Genomic DNA, 16,553 nt, shown 5'->3' on the forward strand with positions numbered 1-16,553 from the left:
TCAAAGGCTGAGATTAAAGGTGTGCATTGTTAACCTCTAAAGGAAACTTGCATTCATCACATTCCCAAAGGCAGCCCAAATATTCAAAAATGAGGATATCTGGCACTTAGATAAAAGCCAGCATTCCTCAGGAACTTGTGAAACTAGTTCCCATCCACCAAAAGGAGTCATTTTCCTTACCTCTGGCAGAAGGGTCACATGGCTACCTGTGGTACCTATCAACATATCAAAGCTCTGCTGGCCTCCAAGTACCTCAAGTAACATATACATTTCAAAGTCTACACCCTGGCCCTTCTTACCTCCTCCCTACTCTAACTTCCCATCAACTACTCATTCTCTTCCTAATGCTCTCTCTCTCTCTCTCTCTCTCTCTCTCTCTCTCTCTCTCCAGCCTGCTGCTCTCTTCTCTCTGTGTGTGTTCTCTATGTTCTCTATTCTCTCTCCCCTGTTACTCTCCCCATTTCTCACAGACAGACATCCCTGGCCAGGTTCAGTCGACTTCTTTTCTCTCTGCTCTGGATTCTTCTAGACACTTCTGGCTTTTCTCTCCCTATCTACAATAAAAACCTCTTGCCTTTAACTAAACCATAGAATGGCCATGTCATTAGCTTATACATATACCACTCGTCTTGCCCAAGAAGTTGCTTTTATTAGAAAAAGTTTCTGGAAAAAAAAATGAAAGTTTTAAAATGTACATTTTTACTGAGGTTCAGTGAAGGCATTTAAGTATTTTCTGTGATTTTTACCAAACTTTCTTTTTCTTGTTTAAAGTGAGATTATTTTTGAAGACCTCCTTTGGTGTGAGATGCTTCTGTTCTGCCTAACTCACATACATTTTAGAAGCTCTCAGATATAACAATTGTAACAGAAAATTTTCCATGGAAACAGCCTTTGATTGCTTCTTAGCTATAAATAGCTCTTTCCTGGTTATTCTTTTAAAAGGTGTTCCTTTCAGTCATCTTACACAGGCTATAGTTTGTTTGCTTTCCCCAAAGGCTAGAAGAAAATACCATGTGTTCAGGCAAATCTAGCTTACCATAAAATATGATTCTAAGGGCTTGTGAAAAAAATATCATTCCATAAGGGCTTAGAAAATGAGGTGCATTCCTTCAAAAAAAATAAATTAATAATAATACATGGATAGAACTGGGGGAAGGGCAAAAAAAGCCAGTAACAGAAAGAAAAATATCTCACTGCATTACTGTTGGTATTATTATTATTATTATTATTATTATTATTATTATTATTATTATTATTTAAAAGTTACTATAAAGAATAGGAGAATTGGGGTGGAGAGATGGCTCAGCAGTGAAGAGCACTGACTGCTTTCCCAGAGGTCCTGAGTTCAATTCCCAGCAACCACATGGTGGCTCACAACCATTTGTAATGGGGATCCGATGCCCTCTTCTGGTGTGTTGAAGACAGTGACAGTGTACTCACATACATTAAAAAGGGGGGGAGGGTTATTGCCAAAATCTAGGGAGGAGAAAGAATAAGGGTTATGTAGAGGGAAATGAATGAGAGGGAGCCAGAAGATTAGAACAGATTGCTGGAGTTAGTATGAGGCCAAGCAAAGCAATTCAGTCAGAAGAGAAGCCGGTAGTTGTGGTTTGCCCTGAAGTTATCTGTATTTTGATGCTAATTCCACTGCCCCAAGGACAGCTGCCTAGTCAAGGACTCAGAACTCGGGTGACTTCACCAGAACCACCTCCCCATTGAATTTGTAAAGTACAGGTGAGGGGCAGGTACAGGATAGAAGGAGGCCTGTCATTGGAGGAGAAGGAAGGATGGGCGGGAGAGAAGTTTTAAGAAAGAGGAGGAGACTAGAAGAGACAGGAGGAGACAGGAGAGAGGTGGGAAGCCATGGCAGGTGATGTTAAGATTCTACTCTATGTATTTACAGGTTGTTATTGTGTTCCTAAGGGATGGATGGTACCGGGCTTTGTATGTTTAAGTGGGCAATTATATCTTACCAATTGGGTCAAAGATTATTGTGTTGTGTGTTCTTTTATGTGAGAGTTTGAGTGTAGGAAAGTGTACGGCTGGGCTGTGTTTCCGCCAAGATATCTAGCAGATATCTTGAGGCACCGAGGTGTAGACCCAGCGAGGGAAAAGACCAACTATACTTTTTTATTTTTATATTTTTACAACAGCCTGTTTGAATCAGTTATCTTGGGCAGGGGTTTGACCACACAACGGCTGAGTTGAACCAGCCAACAAGAATTCATAAAGAGCTATAAAGGGTGAGCTTTTCAGCAGTAAGTCTCAGAGGCTGCAAACATATAGGTCTGGATTAGATTGTATGGAAGCTTCCAGGACTAGGCCTAGGTTAGCTGGCTGAGGTAGTGAGTCTTGGAGACAATTACTAAAGTATAGGAATTACTGTTGCATGAGTGTAACGTCACCTTTTACTAAACATGAAAGAGAATTTACATACTGATAAGATAAATATGCAATTTCTTACAGGAAGACTCAAATCTGGGCTGAGTATTGATACTGTGGGATGTGGTTCATCTCAAGGTTTTTATAGTCGGTCATTGGTTTTATAATCATCAGCACCAAGAGTCTCACTTTATGTAAATAAATTATAGAAAATGGCACACCATGTTTAGAACTATTTCAGAAGTTGTTGGAAATTTTCAAGTAATAAATTTAAATGATACTTATCAGCAACTCAAACAGTAAGTCTTTTTTTAAAGAGTTATTTATTTATTCATTTATTCATTTATTTAATGTATGTGAGTACACCATCACTGTCTTCAGACACACAGGAAGAGAGCAGCAGATCCCATTACAGATGGTCGTGAGCCACCATAAGGTTGCTAGAAATTGACCTCAGGACCCTTGGAAGAGCAGAAAGTGCTCTTAACCCCTTAGCCATCTCTCCAGCCCCAAACAGTAATTCTTAATATCAAATATTCTCAACACAGTAAGATTTAAAGATATACTAATTTCATACTTATATGGAGTAGTGGTACGAAATATAAAACTCTTCGTTTTGCTATTCTTAAACCATCAGGTTGTTTGGGTTTTCTTTTGTTTTGCTTCATTTTGAGACACGGCTTCAGCTTTGCGCAGTGGCAGTATCGTAGCCAATGAGGTTTATCCGAGGCGTGATTATTGCTAATTGAGACACGGCTTCACTACGTGGTACTGTTTACTCTGGAACTCAATATGTAGGCCAGGTTGGCCTCAGTTCACATAGATCCGCCTGCCTCTGCCTCCCAAGTACTGGGATTAAACATATGTGCCACTATGTCTGCTTCCTCTCTTTCTCCTTCTCCTTCCCCTTCTCCTTCCCCTTCCCCTTCCCCTTCCCCTTCTTTTTTGGGACAGATTTTTTTTCTGCGAAGCCCTGGCTATCCTGGAACTCACTCTGTAGATCAGAATGGCCTCCAATCCAAGTATCTGCCCCTGTCTACCTCCTGAGTGCTGAGATTAAAGGTGTGTACCATCAACTCCCTGGCTCATCATGTTTTTACAAGAGCAGAAAGCATTTTTACAAATATTTAATTTCATTTACATGTATAATGTCTGTGTGTCTGCCGTGTGTAAGTAGATGCTGGCTGACCTGAAAAGATGGCCTGGGATCCCTCTGGGGTTGGAATTGCAGTTGTGAGGTTCCTGGCGCAAGTGCCGGGAACCAAACCACTGAGGCATCCCTCCAGCCCCAAGAGCAGAGCTCTTTATGTGCAGTAAAAATAAGGCAGTTCATGGAGTCTGACGGAGGTGCTCCAGGCAGCGTTTGCTGACGTCAGGCAGCGCTTGCTGACGATCAGGCAGCGTTTGCTGACGCGTCAGGCTGACGCGTTCGAGCCGCTTGCTGACGTCAGGTAGCTGACGTCAGCAGCGTTTGCTGACGCCAGGCAGCTGATGTTTGCCGACTTTGTGTGACGCGATGGCGGACACTGTCAGAAATAGCTCAGATTTTTTATTTTTTTTTTTTTTTTTTTACTTTTTTTTTTTTTTTTTTCTTTTTTTTTTATATGACAACAAGAAAAAAATTTTTTTTTTTTTAATTTTTTTTTTAAGTTTTTTTTTTTTTTTTTTTTTTTTATTAACTAGTTTTGTGGCTACTGAAGTTTTTGTGACTTCCGTATTTAGTGACAACATCCTGTGTGGGACTCCAAACCACAGTTTAAGACCCGAGAGCTAAGACACAGGTTAGCCAGCACAGTGAAACACTTTGAACCACACTGGCAGCCAGCGTGTCCCACATTAGACTGAAATGGCCAGGCCTGTACTTCATCATCGTATCCTAGAGTCTCAGGAAAGACGTGTCCTTGGACAGGTCGGGCCACATTCCCTGTAGTAGATGTCTTGCTCTTCCTTGAGGAAGATCTAGGTCGCTTACCTCTGTGCCTAAAACACACTGTCATTTGCTTCTCCAGTCTCTCCTTAAACGGGCATATTTGTTCATGGATCTTTTCCTATTGACTCCTACAAGATCTGTGGAGTTCCTGCTGGGATTCCGATTGGACTGCACAGAATACATTAGCATTCTGTTTGGGAAGAACTGACATCTACTGGGCAGTGGTTTGGATGATGACCCAAAGGCTACCCTTTTGGAAAGGAGCTGTCTGGGGTTAAAAGATTGTTACGCGTTGAATGAATCACGTAGTTATTCATATTGAAGTTTATATCTATGCTGCTGTGGACATTGGTACTAGAGATGGGCTTTTCACTTACAGTGGGAGGACTTACAAATGTAGATGAGGGTAAGTTTTGCAAGTATCTAGAACTAGAGTGGGATTGACTTCAATATAAACTCAGGGTTTTAATTGTAGTTAAAGACGGATGTAGAAACACACACAAACACACACACACACACCACACACACGACACCTATGTGCCTATGTATTTGAAGGTTTCAACAGCCGAGCAGACCTGGTAACAAGAAGCCTTCAACAGCAATGAGCACACCAGGAGCCTAGATCCTGACTTCTACAGTGCTTCTTCTTGAGCCAAGGGAAGGTGCTGTGTTTTATAAAATGGTGGTGGTGGTGGTGGTGGTGGTGGTGGTGGTGAGGCAGGAGGGGTGCCTTAGTGGGCCCTGCCCAGGTATCTCTGAACAATGAAGCCGTGTGACAGACCTAGTATGAAGAAGGTTTATTGGTGGGAAAGGAAGGGGACCTGGAGAAGGGAGAGAGGCAGAAAAAGGGGGACAGAGAAGAACAGAGAGAGAGGAGAGGAAAGAAGAGGAGAAGAGAGAAAGAGGCTAACCAGGGACAAATGGGAAAAGAAGGAGAGAGTAAATGGAGGGAGAGATAGAGAGAAGGGAGGGGGAGGTAGGGGGAGGGAGAGAGAGAGAGAGAGAGAGAGAGAGAGAGAGAGAGAGACTGACTGACTCCTTAACTCATACCTGGCTGTTGCTAGGTAACTGTTGGGTGGTGCCTAGAGGAAATGCTAATTGAAGGGAACTTAGAGGCGAACTTATGTATGCTAAGAAGTAAGGAAATGCTTAGGAATTGTATATACATACCACAAGGATCCAGAATTTGCTCTTAAAAGATTTCCCATTGACCAAACCTAGGGCAATTTCAAGTATGAAAATAGAGAACAGGGGTTGGGGATTTAGCTCAGTGGTAGAGCGCTTGCCTAGTAAGCACAAGGCCCTGGGTTTGGTCCCCAGCTCCGAAAAAAAGAAAAAAGAAAAAAAAAAAAATAGAGAACCATAGTAACATACCGCAACCCATTGGGGGAAAAAATAGAAATCTGGGAGTCCATATTGAAACGAGTAAGTATTAATAGACAAATAACAGGGAGAAGGGGGAGGTCTTTTTATGTAAAAATGGGCAGGAAGATCAAGGTTCCATGCCAGTCTGGTCTACATCCTTTCTCAATCCCCCACAGAAAGAATGCTGGGCTGGGCTCAGTGATTAAGAGCACATACTGCTCTTGCAGAGAACTCAAGTTCATTTCTTTGCAGACACATGAGTAGCTATTCACAGTTGCCTGTAGTTCCAGCACCAGGGGATATAGCACCCTCTTCTGGACATTGCTGGAACTTGCACTCACATGCTTGCACACACACACACACACACACACACACACTTTTAAAAATTTACACTACCCTAGCATGGTGGTATGAGCAGTTCAGCACTGGAGGTCGAGGCTGGCAGAGCTCAGTTCAAAGCTAGTTTGGTCTACATAGTGAGTTACAAGGCCAATCAGGGCTACTCGGTGAGACCATATGTAAAAATAAATAAAAATAAAATACTTTTTAAATTAAAAGAATGCTAACGAGTCAGAGCCAAAAAGATAAAAGAGTAAGAAAAATTACTTATTCCACTCTTCTCGCTGTGCTGCGAGACCATGAAAGGTGTGTGTTAAGCTGGGGGCAGAAGGCTGGATGAAGAAGGATATTAGCATAACCTTGGAAGAGCTCCCCCCAAAATATTCACTGAAAGAGCCAGTGAGTTCTTTCCTATTGTGGAGAAAGCAACTTGAGCATAGTCAGAATTCTCATCACAGCGTCACCGTCACCGAGGAAGGGGCAGCTTCGGGCTCCTTGTGGTGAGCTGGTCTGAAAGAGTCTGGCCCTGTGACTGTGGCTCTTCTGTTCACAGTATGGCTCAGCAGGTCATAAGGAAGCACCATGTGGATCCAGTTGGGGAATCGCTCTATGCAAAGGCCCAAACTGCTTAGAACCATCAGGAAAAACAAAGACCGAGAAACGTGTCCAGATTGAAGGAAACCCGAACACATTTAACAAGAAACACAAGGAAAACTCCTGGGTAGATCTCAGAATGAGTGAGCTTTTGGGTGCTAATGGGGTCTGTGCTATATCAGTGCTGATGTCACTGTGTGGGGCGGGGTTATGTGAGGGCCATAAAATAGTGTCTGTGAATATTCACATTGGATATCTAGGGTGAGGGGACATTGTTTCTGCAGCCTTCAATCCGATTGTTCAAAAGAACTCAAGATTAGAACAATAAAACCATATAGATAAACATGCATACATGAGAGAGAGGGGGAGGGAGAAAGGGAAAGGAGAGAGGGGGAGGGGGAGAGGGAGAGGAAAGAAGAAAGGGAAGAGAAGGGAGGGGGAGAGGGAGAGGAAAGAAGAGAGGGAAGAGAGAGGGGGGAGGGGAAGGGGGAGGGAGAGAAAGCTGATATAGTAAAACACTAAAAATGAGTGAGTGACAAAGACATGAGAGTTCCTGCAACTTTGTAGCCATTTGAAGTTATTTATACCTAATTAGGGAGAAGCTGGAGAGCCAGCTGAGATGTTAACACGTCCTTCCAGCAGACATTGAGTCAATTTCCAGCACCTACATGGTAGCTCACAACCATGTGTAACTCCAGTCCCAGGAGAACCAACACCTCTTCCAGCCTCTGTGTGTAACAGGCATGCACATAATATGTAGACATACATGAAGGAAAAACAGATCTTATTTCTCCTACTCGTACTGCAGGCAAAGTAATTCAGTTGCATAATTCGATTAGCCACATTTGAATTCAAATCTACTACAGCATATGAGTTGGGCAAATTGCTTTCCTGTTCTGCTACAAAAATGGTGATTATTGATTGAGTTGTGAAGAGTAAATGACACGGTACATGAAAAGAACTTCAGGAAGTGTCTTCTACTTCATGGAATTCATTAAATTCGCCAAAAAAAAAAAAAATCATCAAGGTATATATTCTTATTTAGTCTCCAGCCTACTTAATACTTCATTTATCAATAGCCATTTCTCTACACATCATTTCCAATTACTGAGACACAAAGAACTAGTTAGTCTTATGCCGGAAAACGTCCTATGGAAAGGGAAGTGAAAGGGGGTGGAGCCAGGATTCCAATAAAGCTCTGCTTTTTGGATCTTACTCTCTTAACTGTTGTCTTAACTGGGAGGGAGGTCCAGGATGGGAAAAGGTTTACAATCGGGCTCTCCTCCAGAGGAACCCAAGGCAGTAGAGGCCATATTGTGTCTTATTATTAGCACCTGGGAGGCAGAAGCAGAGGCCTAGGCTGCATAGTAAGACCCTGTTCACCTGCTCAGCCACATACAAATCGTCCCTTAAGAGCCCTCTGCTTGCACAGTCCAGCCTCTACTTAGCTGCAGGTTTGGAGTCAGAGATCTTAGTTAAGGTTCTGGTTCTGGTACTCAGTAGGATGAGATTTTGAACAAGTATTGTGCTAACAATTCCTGGTCAGGAGGAGAACATATATCTATTTACGCCCGGGTATAATTCCACCGAAGTCCGACTTGGTGAAACAATAGGTTTATTGAGCTTGCTTACAGAGCATGGGTAAGGGATTGCATACTGTGGTGTGGGGAATCCCCAAACAGCTACATCACTGCAAAGTCCCACACCAGTGTGGATGATGACCTCACAGAAGCTGCATCATGGAGTCCCTCCTGTCAGTTATCCCTCCACTTCCTACATACACATCCAGCATCAAGATGGAATCCTAGGTGAAGATCGTATAATTTCCCCTCCACACCCTATCGCCCATCCCTTTAGTAGGGAACGCCAATTGCTCCATTGCCATTCCCTTAGGTGTGTCTAACACTGTAGCGTTCTGTTTATTACTAGCCGAGCTACCCGACCAGGGTAATCTCTACGACCGGACTTTCTTGGATCCACCAAGCAGATGAGTAATGACACAGAGACTTACTAATTTTATTATAGCTTATGCCTTTAGCTTAGGTTACCTCCCAGCTAGCTCATCTAACTTAATTACCACGACTTCTTTAGTCCACGTCCTGCCACATGGCCCATTACCTCTTCGTGCTGCTGGTGAATCCTCCCTCTCCTGATTCTTCTCCCAGAGTCCTTTCTCTGCCTTCTCTTTCAGGCCTAGCTATTGGTGTCATCTCTTTATTAGGCCAATCAGTGAGTAAGGAAGGCGTATGCTTACAAAATACTGAGGCAGGAGATGAGCCACAAGACAAATAATATCCAAATCTGGCCAGTACTCAGCTCTCTGCCCGCAGAATTAACAACTGGATAATACAAAGACAACCTTTACACTTCACTCGGTGCACCCTAACCACGCTCTACTCCCAACTAGCTTCCTTTTATGCCAAGAGGAGAAAATGTCATCTGACAAGTCTGTTTAACACCTGAGTGTGGAACTTCTGTATTAGTCCCTTTGCTTGTTGCTCTGACAGAAACAGCTTGAAAGAAGAAGTTTATCCTGGCCCAGGGTTCAGAGGATAATGTTCATGGGGAGGAATGCGTGGTGGTGGGAACAGCTCACAGCCTCGGCAGCAGAAGCGTGAGGTGGCTGATTATATCACTTCAGTAGTCAGGAAGTGGCAAACTCCTACCCCTTCAGGGTCAGACTGTAGGCCTTAAGGCTCGACCCCTGGAGACTCACTTTGCCCATCTAAACCCAACTTCCTAAGAACACAGAGCCTCAAAAAAAAAAAAAAAATCAACACTACCAGCTGGAAAGCAAGTGTTCAAACACACAAGCCAGTGCGGGACATTTCTGTTCCTGGTCCCAAAGGTATCTTATAATCTAACATGCATCCAGTCCAACACCAAAGGTCCTAGTCGTCTTACAGTTCCAACACTTAAATGTCCAAGGTCTCTCCTGAAATTCAAGGCTGTGAGTGTCCAAAAAAGCAAATTCCATACATCCAGTATTCGACAGCACAGAGTAAACATTTTGATTCCAAGAGGAAAGGTTGGGAAGGGAGTATTTTAGTTAGGTTTCTATTGCTGCCATCAAGACCAGGCCCAAAAGTAGCTTAGGAGCAAATGGGTTCATTTCAGCTTATAGCTTGCAGACCATTGAGAAGAAGCCAGTGAAGGCACAGGGAGGTAGACCTGTTAAACAGAGGTCATGGAGACTGGCTGCTAGCGGATTTGCTTCTCATGACTCTCAAAGCTTATGTGTGTGTGTGTGTGTGTGTGTGTGTGTGTGTGTGTGTGTGTGTGTGTGATGTATATATCAATATCATCTTATATATATGTATCATCTAGTACCACCTGCCTGCAGCCTTGGGAGCGGCATGCCTCCCACTGAACTGTGCTGCCCTACAGGGAATCCGTCAAAGGCATTTGAGAACCACTCAATTGAAACAGGTTCTTGTTCTTGCCAGAGGACCCTAGGCTATGTCAAGCTGACAAAAATTGAACCAGCACAGATAGCAAGATGGAAAGACAGACCATAAAATCCTGCAGCTTAGCCAGGCGTGGTGGCACATGCCTTTAATTCCACCACTCAGGAGGACAGAGATAAGGTGCCAAGGCCCAGCCTCAGCCTGGTCAAGGCTCCTGAGTGAGGGGTGTTTGGGAGCAGTGAAAACAAATCATGGGTCCAATCTCTCTCTCTCCCTCTCCCCCTTCCCCCTCCCCCCCCCCTCCCCTCCCCCTCCCCTCCCCCTCCCCTCTGTGTGTGTTATGCTTTTCTCTAGATAGCCTGCTTCTTGTTATTCTAAAAACTCTCTGGTTGAGACCGCTCTCTCTGCTAGTGAAAATTTTGGGTTTTCTGAGAAAAAATTGCTAACAGAGCTTCGTTCACTCTTCAGACAGCCTTCTCTGGATAGCTTCTAGAAAACATTCTAAAAGAACTGTGTCAGCTCTCTAAGTAGTTCTTGGGATTTGGAAATACTGTTAGAAAAAAAATTCTTGAAATTTTCAGCCTCCAGACAGCTCAGGGAGAAATTCCTAAGAAGAAATTCTCATCTTACGCAGACCAAACGCCCAGTCTTTATTTATATACCAATTCAGTTCTTTATTCCAGGTTCTCTTTGTTTATCCTATGAATCAGAGTCCTGGGACCCAGCCCCTTAGTTCTTTGGAGACATCAAGCACACATTTCCTTTTAACATTGTAAAAGGATTCAGAGATCTAAGAATTCAGAGGTCTACCCATTTCCGTTAAGCACCGAAGATAAAATAGCTGGGTGGGACACCATCGTGAAATTGTCTTTTCTACACCGGGGCCTGGACTTGCTGTGTTCCAGGCTGACCTTGAACTCAGGAATCTGCTTGTATTTGGATTTGCCTGTCTTTGTATCTTTCTGATGAGCTGACTTATGGTGCAGCTCCCTCTTTTCCTCAGTTCAGTGAAGCTCCTTATACAGTTCATATTGCATCTTTCTATTTTTGCATAGTTGAGAAATTATATATTTTTGGTTTCATGTTTTTAGAGTTCTTTTCCACAGACTTAAGGGCTGTCCTGAAGGTCCCGGCATTCGCCATTTTGTTGAGACATTAGCCACACCTTTGCCTCCTGGACTCAAGCTGTTTCTGCTTATCATGGGGTCATTCCTCGGAGGAATGCCAAAATATGTACGGTATAGTACAGACAAGAGTGTTCCAGGGGCAGGAACCAAGTCAATCTGGCCCCACCAAGTCCAGGCTCACCGGCAGTAAGTGGATTTGAGCTCCAGGCAAGCCTGGTCTACAGAACAAGTTCTAGAACTACAAAGAGAAACCCTGTTTGAGAAATAAACAAACAATTCCCCAAAGCAAAACCTTGCAGCTCTATATCTGGCATCTGCAGCTTGTGGTGGTATCAGCTGGGTTCCTAAGGATTTGGCTACCCCCACCTCTCTGGCTCTGCTACCTGCATTATATATGTCACCTCTTGGGCTGCCTCCACTGGATAAGGGCAGTTCCCTCCGTAGAGGTATCATGTTTCTGGCATCTTCCACATCCTGGGGACTGCACTGCACCTTAGGTCTCACCTTCACAGCTTTAAACACAGCCCATGCTGGAGCTCCATGCAGGGACCCTGACCCCGCTGCACATTGCCTGGCCTCGGCAGCTTTCTGGAGACTGGGTGCAAGCCGCCACAACCCTGCCATTAGGTCTAAAGGAGACTCCAATACCCCAAACTCCAGAAGGCCGTCCAAATATCTAGAAATGGGCTCAACTTAGACTATCGGAGGATTTCTTAGGTAAAAGCCAGCATTCCTCAGGAACTTGAAAAGCTGGTTCCCCTTCTACCAGGAGTCATTTCCTTAACTTCTGGCAGAAAGGACAAATGACTGCCTGTGGTACCTATCAGGATATCGAAGTATAAGCTGCCCTCCAGGCACCCTAACATCACAAGCATGTGTTATACACAAAGGCCATGCTAACATTCCTTCCCTACCCTAAACTCTCCCCAGCTACTCATTCTTCTGGTAACCCTGCTGTTTTGGCTATGCCTTTGCTCTCTGTGTGCCTTTATTTGGGTTTTCATCAATGTGAAGAGACACAATGGCCAAGGCAACTTTTATAAAGGAAAACACTTAATGGGAGCTAGCTTTCCGTTCACGCTGGGAAACACGGTGGCATGCAGGCACACACGGTGATGGGGAAGATGAGAGGTTTTTATTTTGATGATGCTGTGATGATATATACAGCGTTCTGCCTGCATATGCGGCTGCATGCTAGAAGAGGGCACCAGATCCCATTTACAGATGGTTGTGAGCTACCCTGTGGTTGCTGGGAATTGAACTTAGGGCCTCTGGAAGAGCAGTCAGTGAGTGCTTTTAACCACTAAGCCATCTCTTCAGCCTGAGGTTAGAGTTCTACAACTTGTTCTGCAGGCTGCAGAAGCTACACTGGGTGTAGCTTGAGCATATAAGACCTTAGAGCCCACCTCCATAGTGACACGTTTCCTCCAACAAGGCCCCACTTCTTAATGGTTCCACTCCTTACAGCCATTGAAACACACAAGTCTCTTGGGGGCCATTCCTATTCAAACCACCACACTGTCTCCTTCCTCCCTCTCCCTTTCCCTGCTCTGCTCCTGCTTGGGCCAGATCTGCCCAAGTTCAATTCTCTCTCTCTCTCTCTCTCTCTCTCTCTCTCTCTCTCTCTCTCTCTCTCTCTCTCTCTCTGCTCTGGACTCTGACAGTCGTGCCCAGCTGTTCTTTCTCTCCTCTACAATAAAAACCTCCCCCTCAACATGGAGTGGTCACATCATCAGTTTATACACCTGTAACTTTTGTATTCTATATGTCTGCAAAATTAGCACTGTGCAGACAAAAAAATGAGTTCTAATAGCCACTCAAGATGTAGTCTGGCTCCCTGGAACTGCAGTTGAGAGGCCTCTATGTGCTTGAGTGGTTGGACTGGGGGAAACGTTTTCTTAGATGGTGCTATTGGGGCATGGCATCCTGGAGTCTTCCATGGGCAGAGGCTACCCTCTAGGCACCATTCCCATTGCTGCTGGACAGGGTTGTAGGCTTCTCTGTCAGTGTACAATTACATCTTAACTTGACAACTATCTCCACTTTGCAGCTGCTCTATTTGTTGTTTACAACCCCGCCCAGATCAAAATGCACATCCCCACATCCTCTGCTGAAAATTCTCACTATAAACCTGGCTAATGGAAGTGAGCGGTGACTGTGCCACAGACTGATTTATATGCTACCTTGGATTTCCTTTTATCAAACAAATCCGTCCATTATTTTAAATCTGAGCATTTCTCAAGTTTTCAGGATACAGGCAGATGCAGCCAGATTTTTGCCAGACTATAACTCAAATAGCCACTGGCCCATTTTCCAAAAGGACCCTTGTTTTTCTCTGAAACCTCATGAGCGGAGTGAACACTGTTGCCCTTTTATGACATTCTGAACTTCCTAACTCCCACCAGAATACCCTCTTGAGCTCTGTACACGGCACTCCAGGCCTCTCCAGCCCATAGCTCCAAACGATTCCACATTCTTCTTGCAAACTGACTATGAAACCTAAGAGCCACATGGTTCCTACTCTTCTAGATTTTTTTTTTTTCTTTCATTGCGGTGACAGAATATGTGAGCCAGCAACTTAAGGGAAGGTTTATTCTGGCTCACAATTAGAGGGAAGAGCATACGACGGACAGTATGTCATAGCAAGGAAGGCACAGTGGGAGTTTCTCTGTGAGGGCAGAAGTCTGCGGCAGCTACTTAGTCCACGGCAGCCACCAGGAAGCACAGAGTTCAAGGCAGAAGCTGGGCCAGATTGTCGTCCCCAAGACATGCCACTATAGCCCAAGATCTGTCAGCTATGGAGCACATCCAAAAACTTCTACCACACTCCAAACCAGGTCAACCAGCCAAGGACCATGTGTCCAAATACATGAGTCTGTGGGAGTCATTCACACTCGAACCGTAACAATTCGTATTATTGTTGCAACCCACTATATTGTCTTTCCAAAAAAGCATCATGGAGAGTCAGTTATAAGTTGGTTTCCAACTTTAAATAAATGAAGTAGAGACAGAGATGCACAGTGGAGTGGTGGACATAGCATTGTGTTGGGAATTGGAAACTTGTCTCTCGGCTTGTGCCTGCTGCTTCTGTGGACCCATACCTTCTGCTGTGCAATCTGACTTGTCTGGGCTTCTGGCCGAAATGAAAGAATGCTTGTTTCAACTTTGAATTAACCTCTGAGATCCCTTAGAATTCTCCGAATTTGTACGGTTGAGACTTCAAGAGTTCTGGACTTGTGGGTCGTGACTCTGTTGGCAAGCCTCTATATCCAAAAATATTTACATTACGATTCATAACAATGGCAAAAGTAGTTACGAAGTAGCAACAAAAATAGGGGGTCACCATAGCATGAGGAATTGTACTAAAGGTTCGAAGCATTAGGTTGAGAACCACTGTTCCAGGTTATGTTGAGAAACTATTATCCCTGGCTTGCTTGTTTTAAAACATATGGTAATTTGAAAAATGTATTATTTTACTTCTCCAACCACCACAGAAAATTGCTTAAAAAAAAAAAATCTACAAGATTGAAAACCACCACCTAGTGGTGACGAAAGGAATTCCATGCTAGGCGATAGGGAACTGGATAGCTTCTCGCAGCTAGTGTTCATTTCACTTTGATCTTCTCCCTACTTAACCCAGGGTAGTAATAACCACACAGAAACTCAATGAATTCTGACCTAAGACTTTGTTTACTTGACAAGGGTCTTGTTTTGGGGGGCAGTCTCATTATGTCACCCAGGCTGACCTGGAATTTGCAGTCCTGCCTCTCAGCCCTCCAAACTGTTACAATCATCAGGTGTGCACCATCATGCATGGCTGATAGTGTAATTTTAAAGCAACGAAACAGTGTGGGCTTTTGAGAATTGTGGAAATCTAATTGGCTACTCATAATTTTACTCCAATTTATTCAAGAGAGCCACCAAGTCATTCTTAATGGGCAGTTACACTAGTTCCCATGCCCCAGAGTGCCCTCCCTTCACACCCAGAACCTCCCATCTGTGGAAGGTCAAGTGATGATTTTGTTTTACCTAAAAAAAATAATTACTTGCATTTGAATATTTAAAAGGAATGCACTCTCCTTAAATTCTAAGGGCGGGAAAGAGGTCAAAGTCGTAGATGACTAGCTTGTATTGGTAAGTAGTCATTTCCGTTTTTTTATTTCCTATTTCCTCCTTGTTCTTTCCCCTTTCTCTTTCAATAAATCAAGTAATTAATAGTGTTATGTTTAAATAAAACATGGCTCCCAGTGCAAAGGTGGTTTAATTATCACAGAAGGCACCTGGAAATCCTTTCTCATCAAAATGTTTGAGTTCTTTCCTGAACTACGGATCTGGGGTATTTCCCAACATTTTCCTAAACAGTCCTTTGAAATTCATTTTCTATTAGCACATTTTTTCCCTCAATTCTCTTAAGACTTTCAACTATGATCAGTCTTGCTAGCAGAGACCCCCTAGGCTTTTTATTTGACTTAGAACCCATTTCTTTTTGCCTTTTTTTAAAATTGAGGCTTATGAATACCGGAGAAGTATTCCGATAACTTAAAACCGAATTATCCACTTCACCTTTGAAAACCTCCGGGCTCAGTGCCTCCAAGGGCATCCGGGCATTCTGCTTCTCCAAGGCGCCCCCGGGAGGGGCAGTTTCGACCCAGAAGTTGCGAGAAGCAATGCTGCGGAACTTGCAACAGTTGGTGCCGGGCGATAGGCAGGTAGGAAGTGATAGATGGGACTAGTTTAAAACCCAAAAGCTCAGGGGAGGGCTGGGGCCGCCGGGGCCTCGCTGGAGAGCGAGGGCGGCCCGGGGACCGGGCGCCGGCGTAGGAAGGCGCTGTCCCAGGGCTGCTGGAACGTGGGACGCTGAGCTAGTGCGCGGGGACGCCGGGCGGGCGGGAGGAGCAGGCCGCCCGGGGGCCACGGGGAGGTGAGCGCAACCTTGCCCCGCGCCCCCTGGCGGGGGAGCGCGACGCCTGGGCCACGGGTGCGTGCGCGGCCCCGGCGCGACGCGGCTGGGCGTGCGCGGGCCGCGGCGGAGGCTGGGCCGGGCGGGCGGCAGAAGATGGCGAGGGTGTGTAGGCGGCAGCAATGCTCCGTTGAGAGACGCGGCTTTCGGCAAGAACTGGACTCGTGGCGCCACAAGCTCATCCACTGTGTGGGTGAGGCCCTCCACCAGTGCCGGGCCACCGCGCTGCCGGCCGCTCGTGCGTGGGAGGGGAACAGGGGCAGCGTCCGCCGCGCTCCGGCCCGCGCGCCCTCCGGGCTCGGCCCTCCCCACCCCCGGAGCGCGAGCGCGCCGCCGAGGCGCGGCGCCCCTCGGCTTGCGGGGCGGGCTCGGACGCGCGGCCTCTGCTCAGCGGGCGCATTTGGACGCCCGGCCCGCCGCCGTCGTCGCCGCCACCTCCGCCAGCGCGC

At 45.3% G+C, this 16,553-nt stretch overlaps 2 protein-coding genes and 1 pseudogene across 2 annotated transcripts in view; 2 read left to right on the forward strand and 1 right to left on the reverse strand.

Annotated features, from left to right (window-relative positions):
- Positions 1-3,066: 3,066 nt before the first annotated feature.
- LOC116895124 lies at positions 3,067-3,181 on the forward strand (annotated as a pseudogene).
- Positions 3,182-14,132: 10,951 nt separating this feature from the next.
- Positions 14,133-16,504, reverse strand: LOC116893070 (serine/arginine repetitive matrix protein 1-like). The gene is made up of 4 exons (XM_032895028.1): positions 16,312-16,504; positions 16,082-16,260; positions 15,708-16,006; positions 14,133-14,277 (listed from the first exon to the last, which is right to left on the reverse strand). The coding sequence occupies exons 1-4, from the start codon at positions 16,502-16,504 to the stop codon at positions 14,133-14,135; spliced, it is 816 nt and encodes a 271-aa protein (XP_032750919.1).
- Positions 16,244-16,553, forward strand: part of Lcor (ligand dependent nuclear receptor corepressor) — a 103,980-nt gene continuing 103,670 nt past the window's right edge. Inside the window, exon 1 of the mRNA XM_032891957.1 lies at positions 16,244-16,297. The gene's annotated coding sequence lies outside the window, so the exon portion shown is untranslated. The remainder of the gene's footprint in view (positions 16,298-16,553) is intronic.

Source organism: Rattus rattus, chromosome 2, assembly GCF_011064425.1.
Source record: "Rattus rattus isolate New Zealand chromosome 2, Rrattus_CSIRO_v1, whole genome shotgun sequence".
Classification (NCBI taxonomy): domain Eukaryota; kingdom Metazoa; phylum Chordata; class Mammalia; order Rodentia; family Muridae; genus Rattus; species Rattus rattus.

Coding starts and splice junctions, on each gene's coding strand:
- LOC116893070 (XM_032895028.1), bottom strand. CDS start 16,504: ATGCGCCCGCTGAGCAGAGGCCGCGCGTCCGAGCCCGCCCCGCAAGCC. Junction 16,261..16,311: donor AGCGCGGTGGCCCGGCACTG/GTGGAGGGCCTC, acceptor CCACGAGTCCAG/TTCTTGCCGAAAGCCGCGTC. Junction 14,278..15,707: donor GAGCCCGGAGGTTTTCAAAG/GTGAAGTGGATA, acceptor CATTTCGGCCAG/AAGCCCAGACAAGTCAGATT.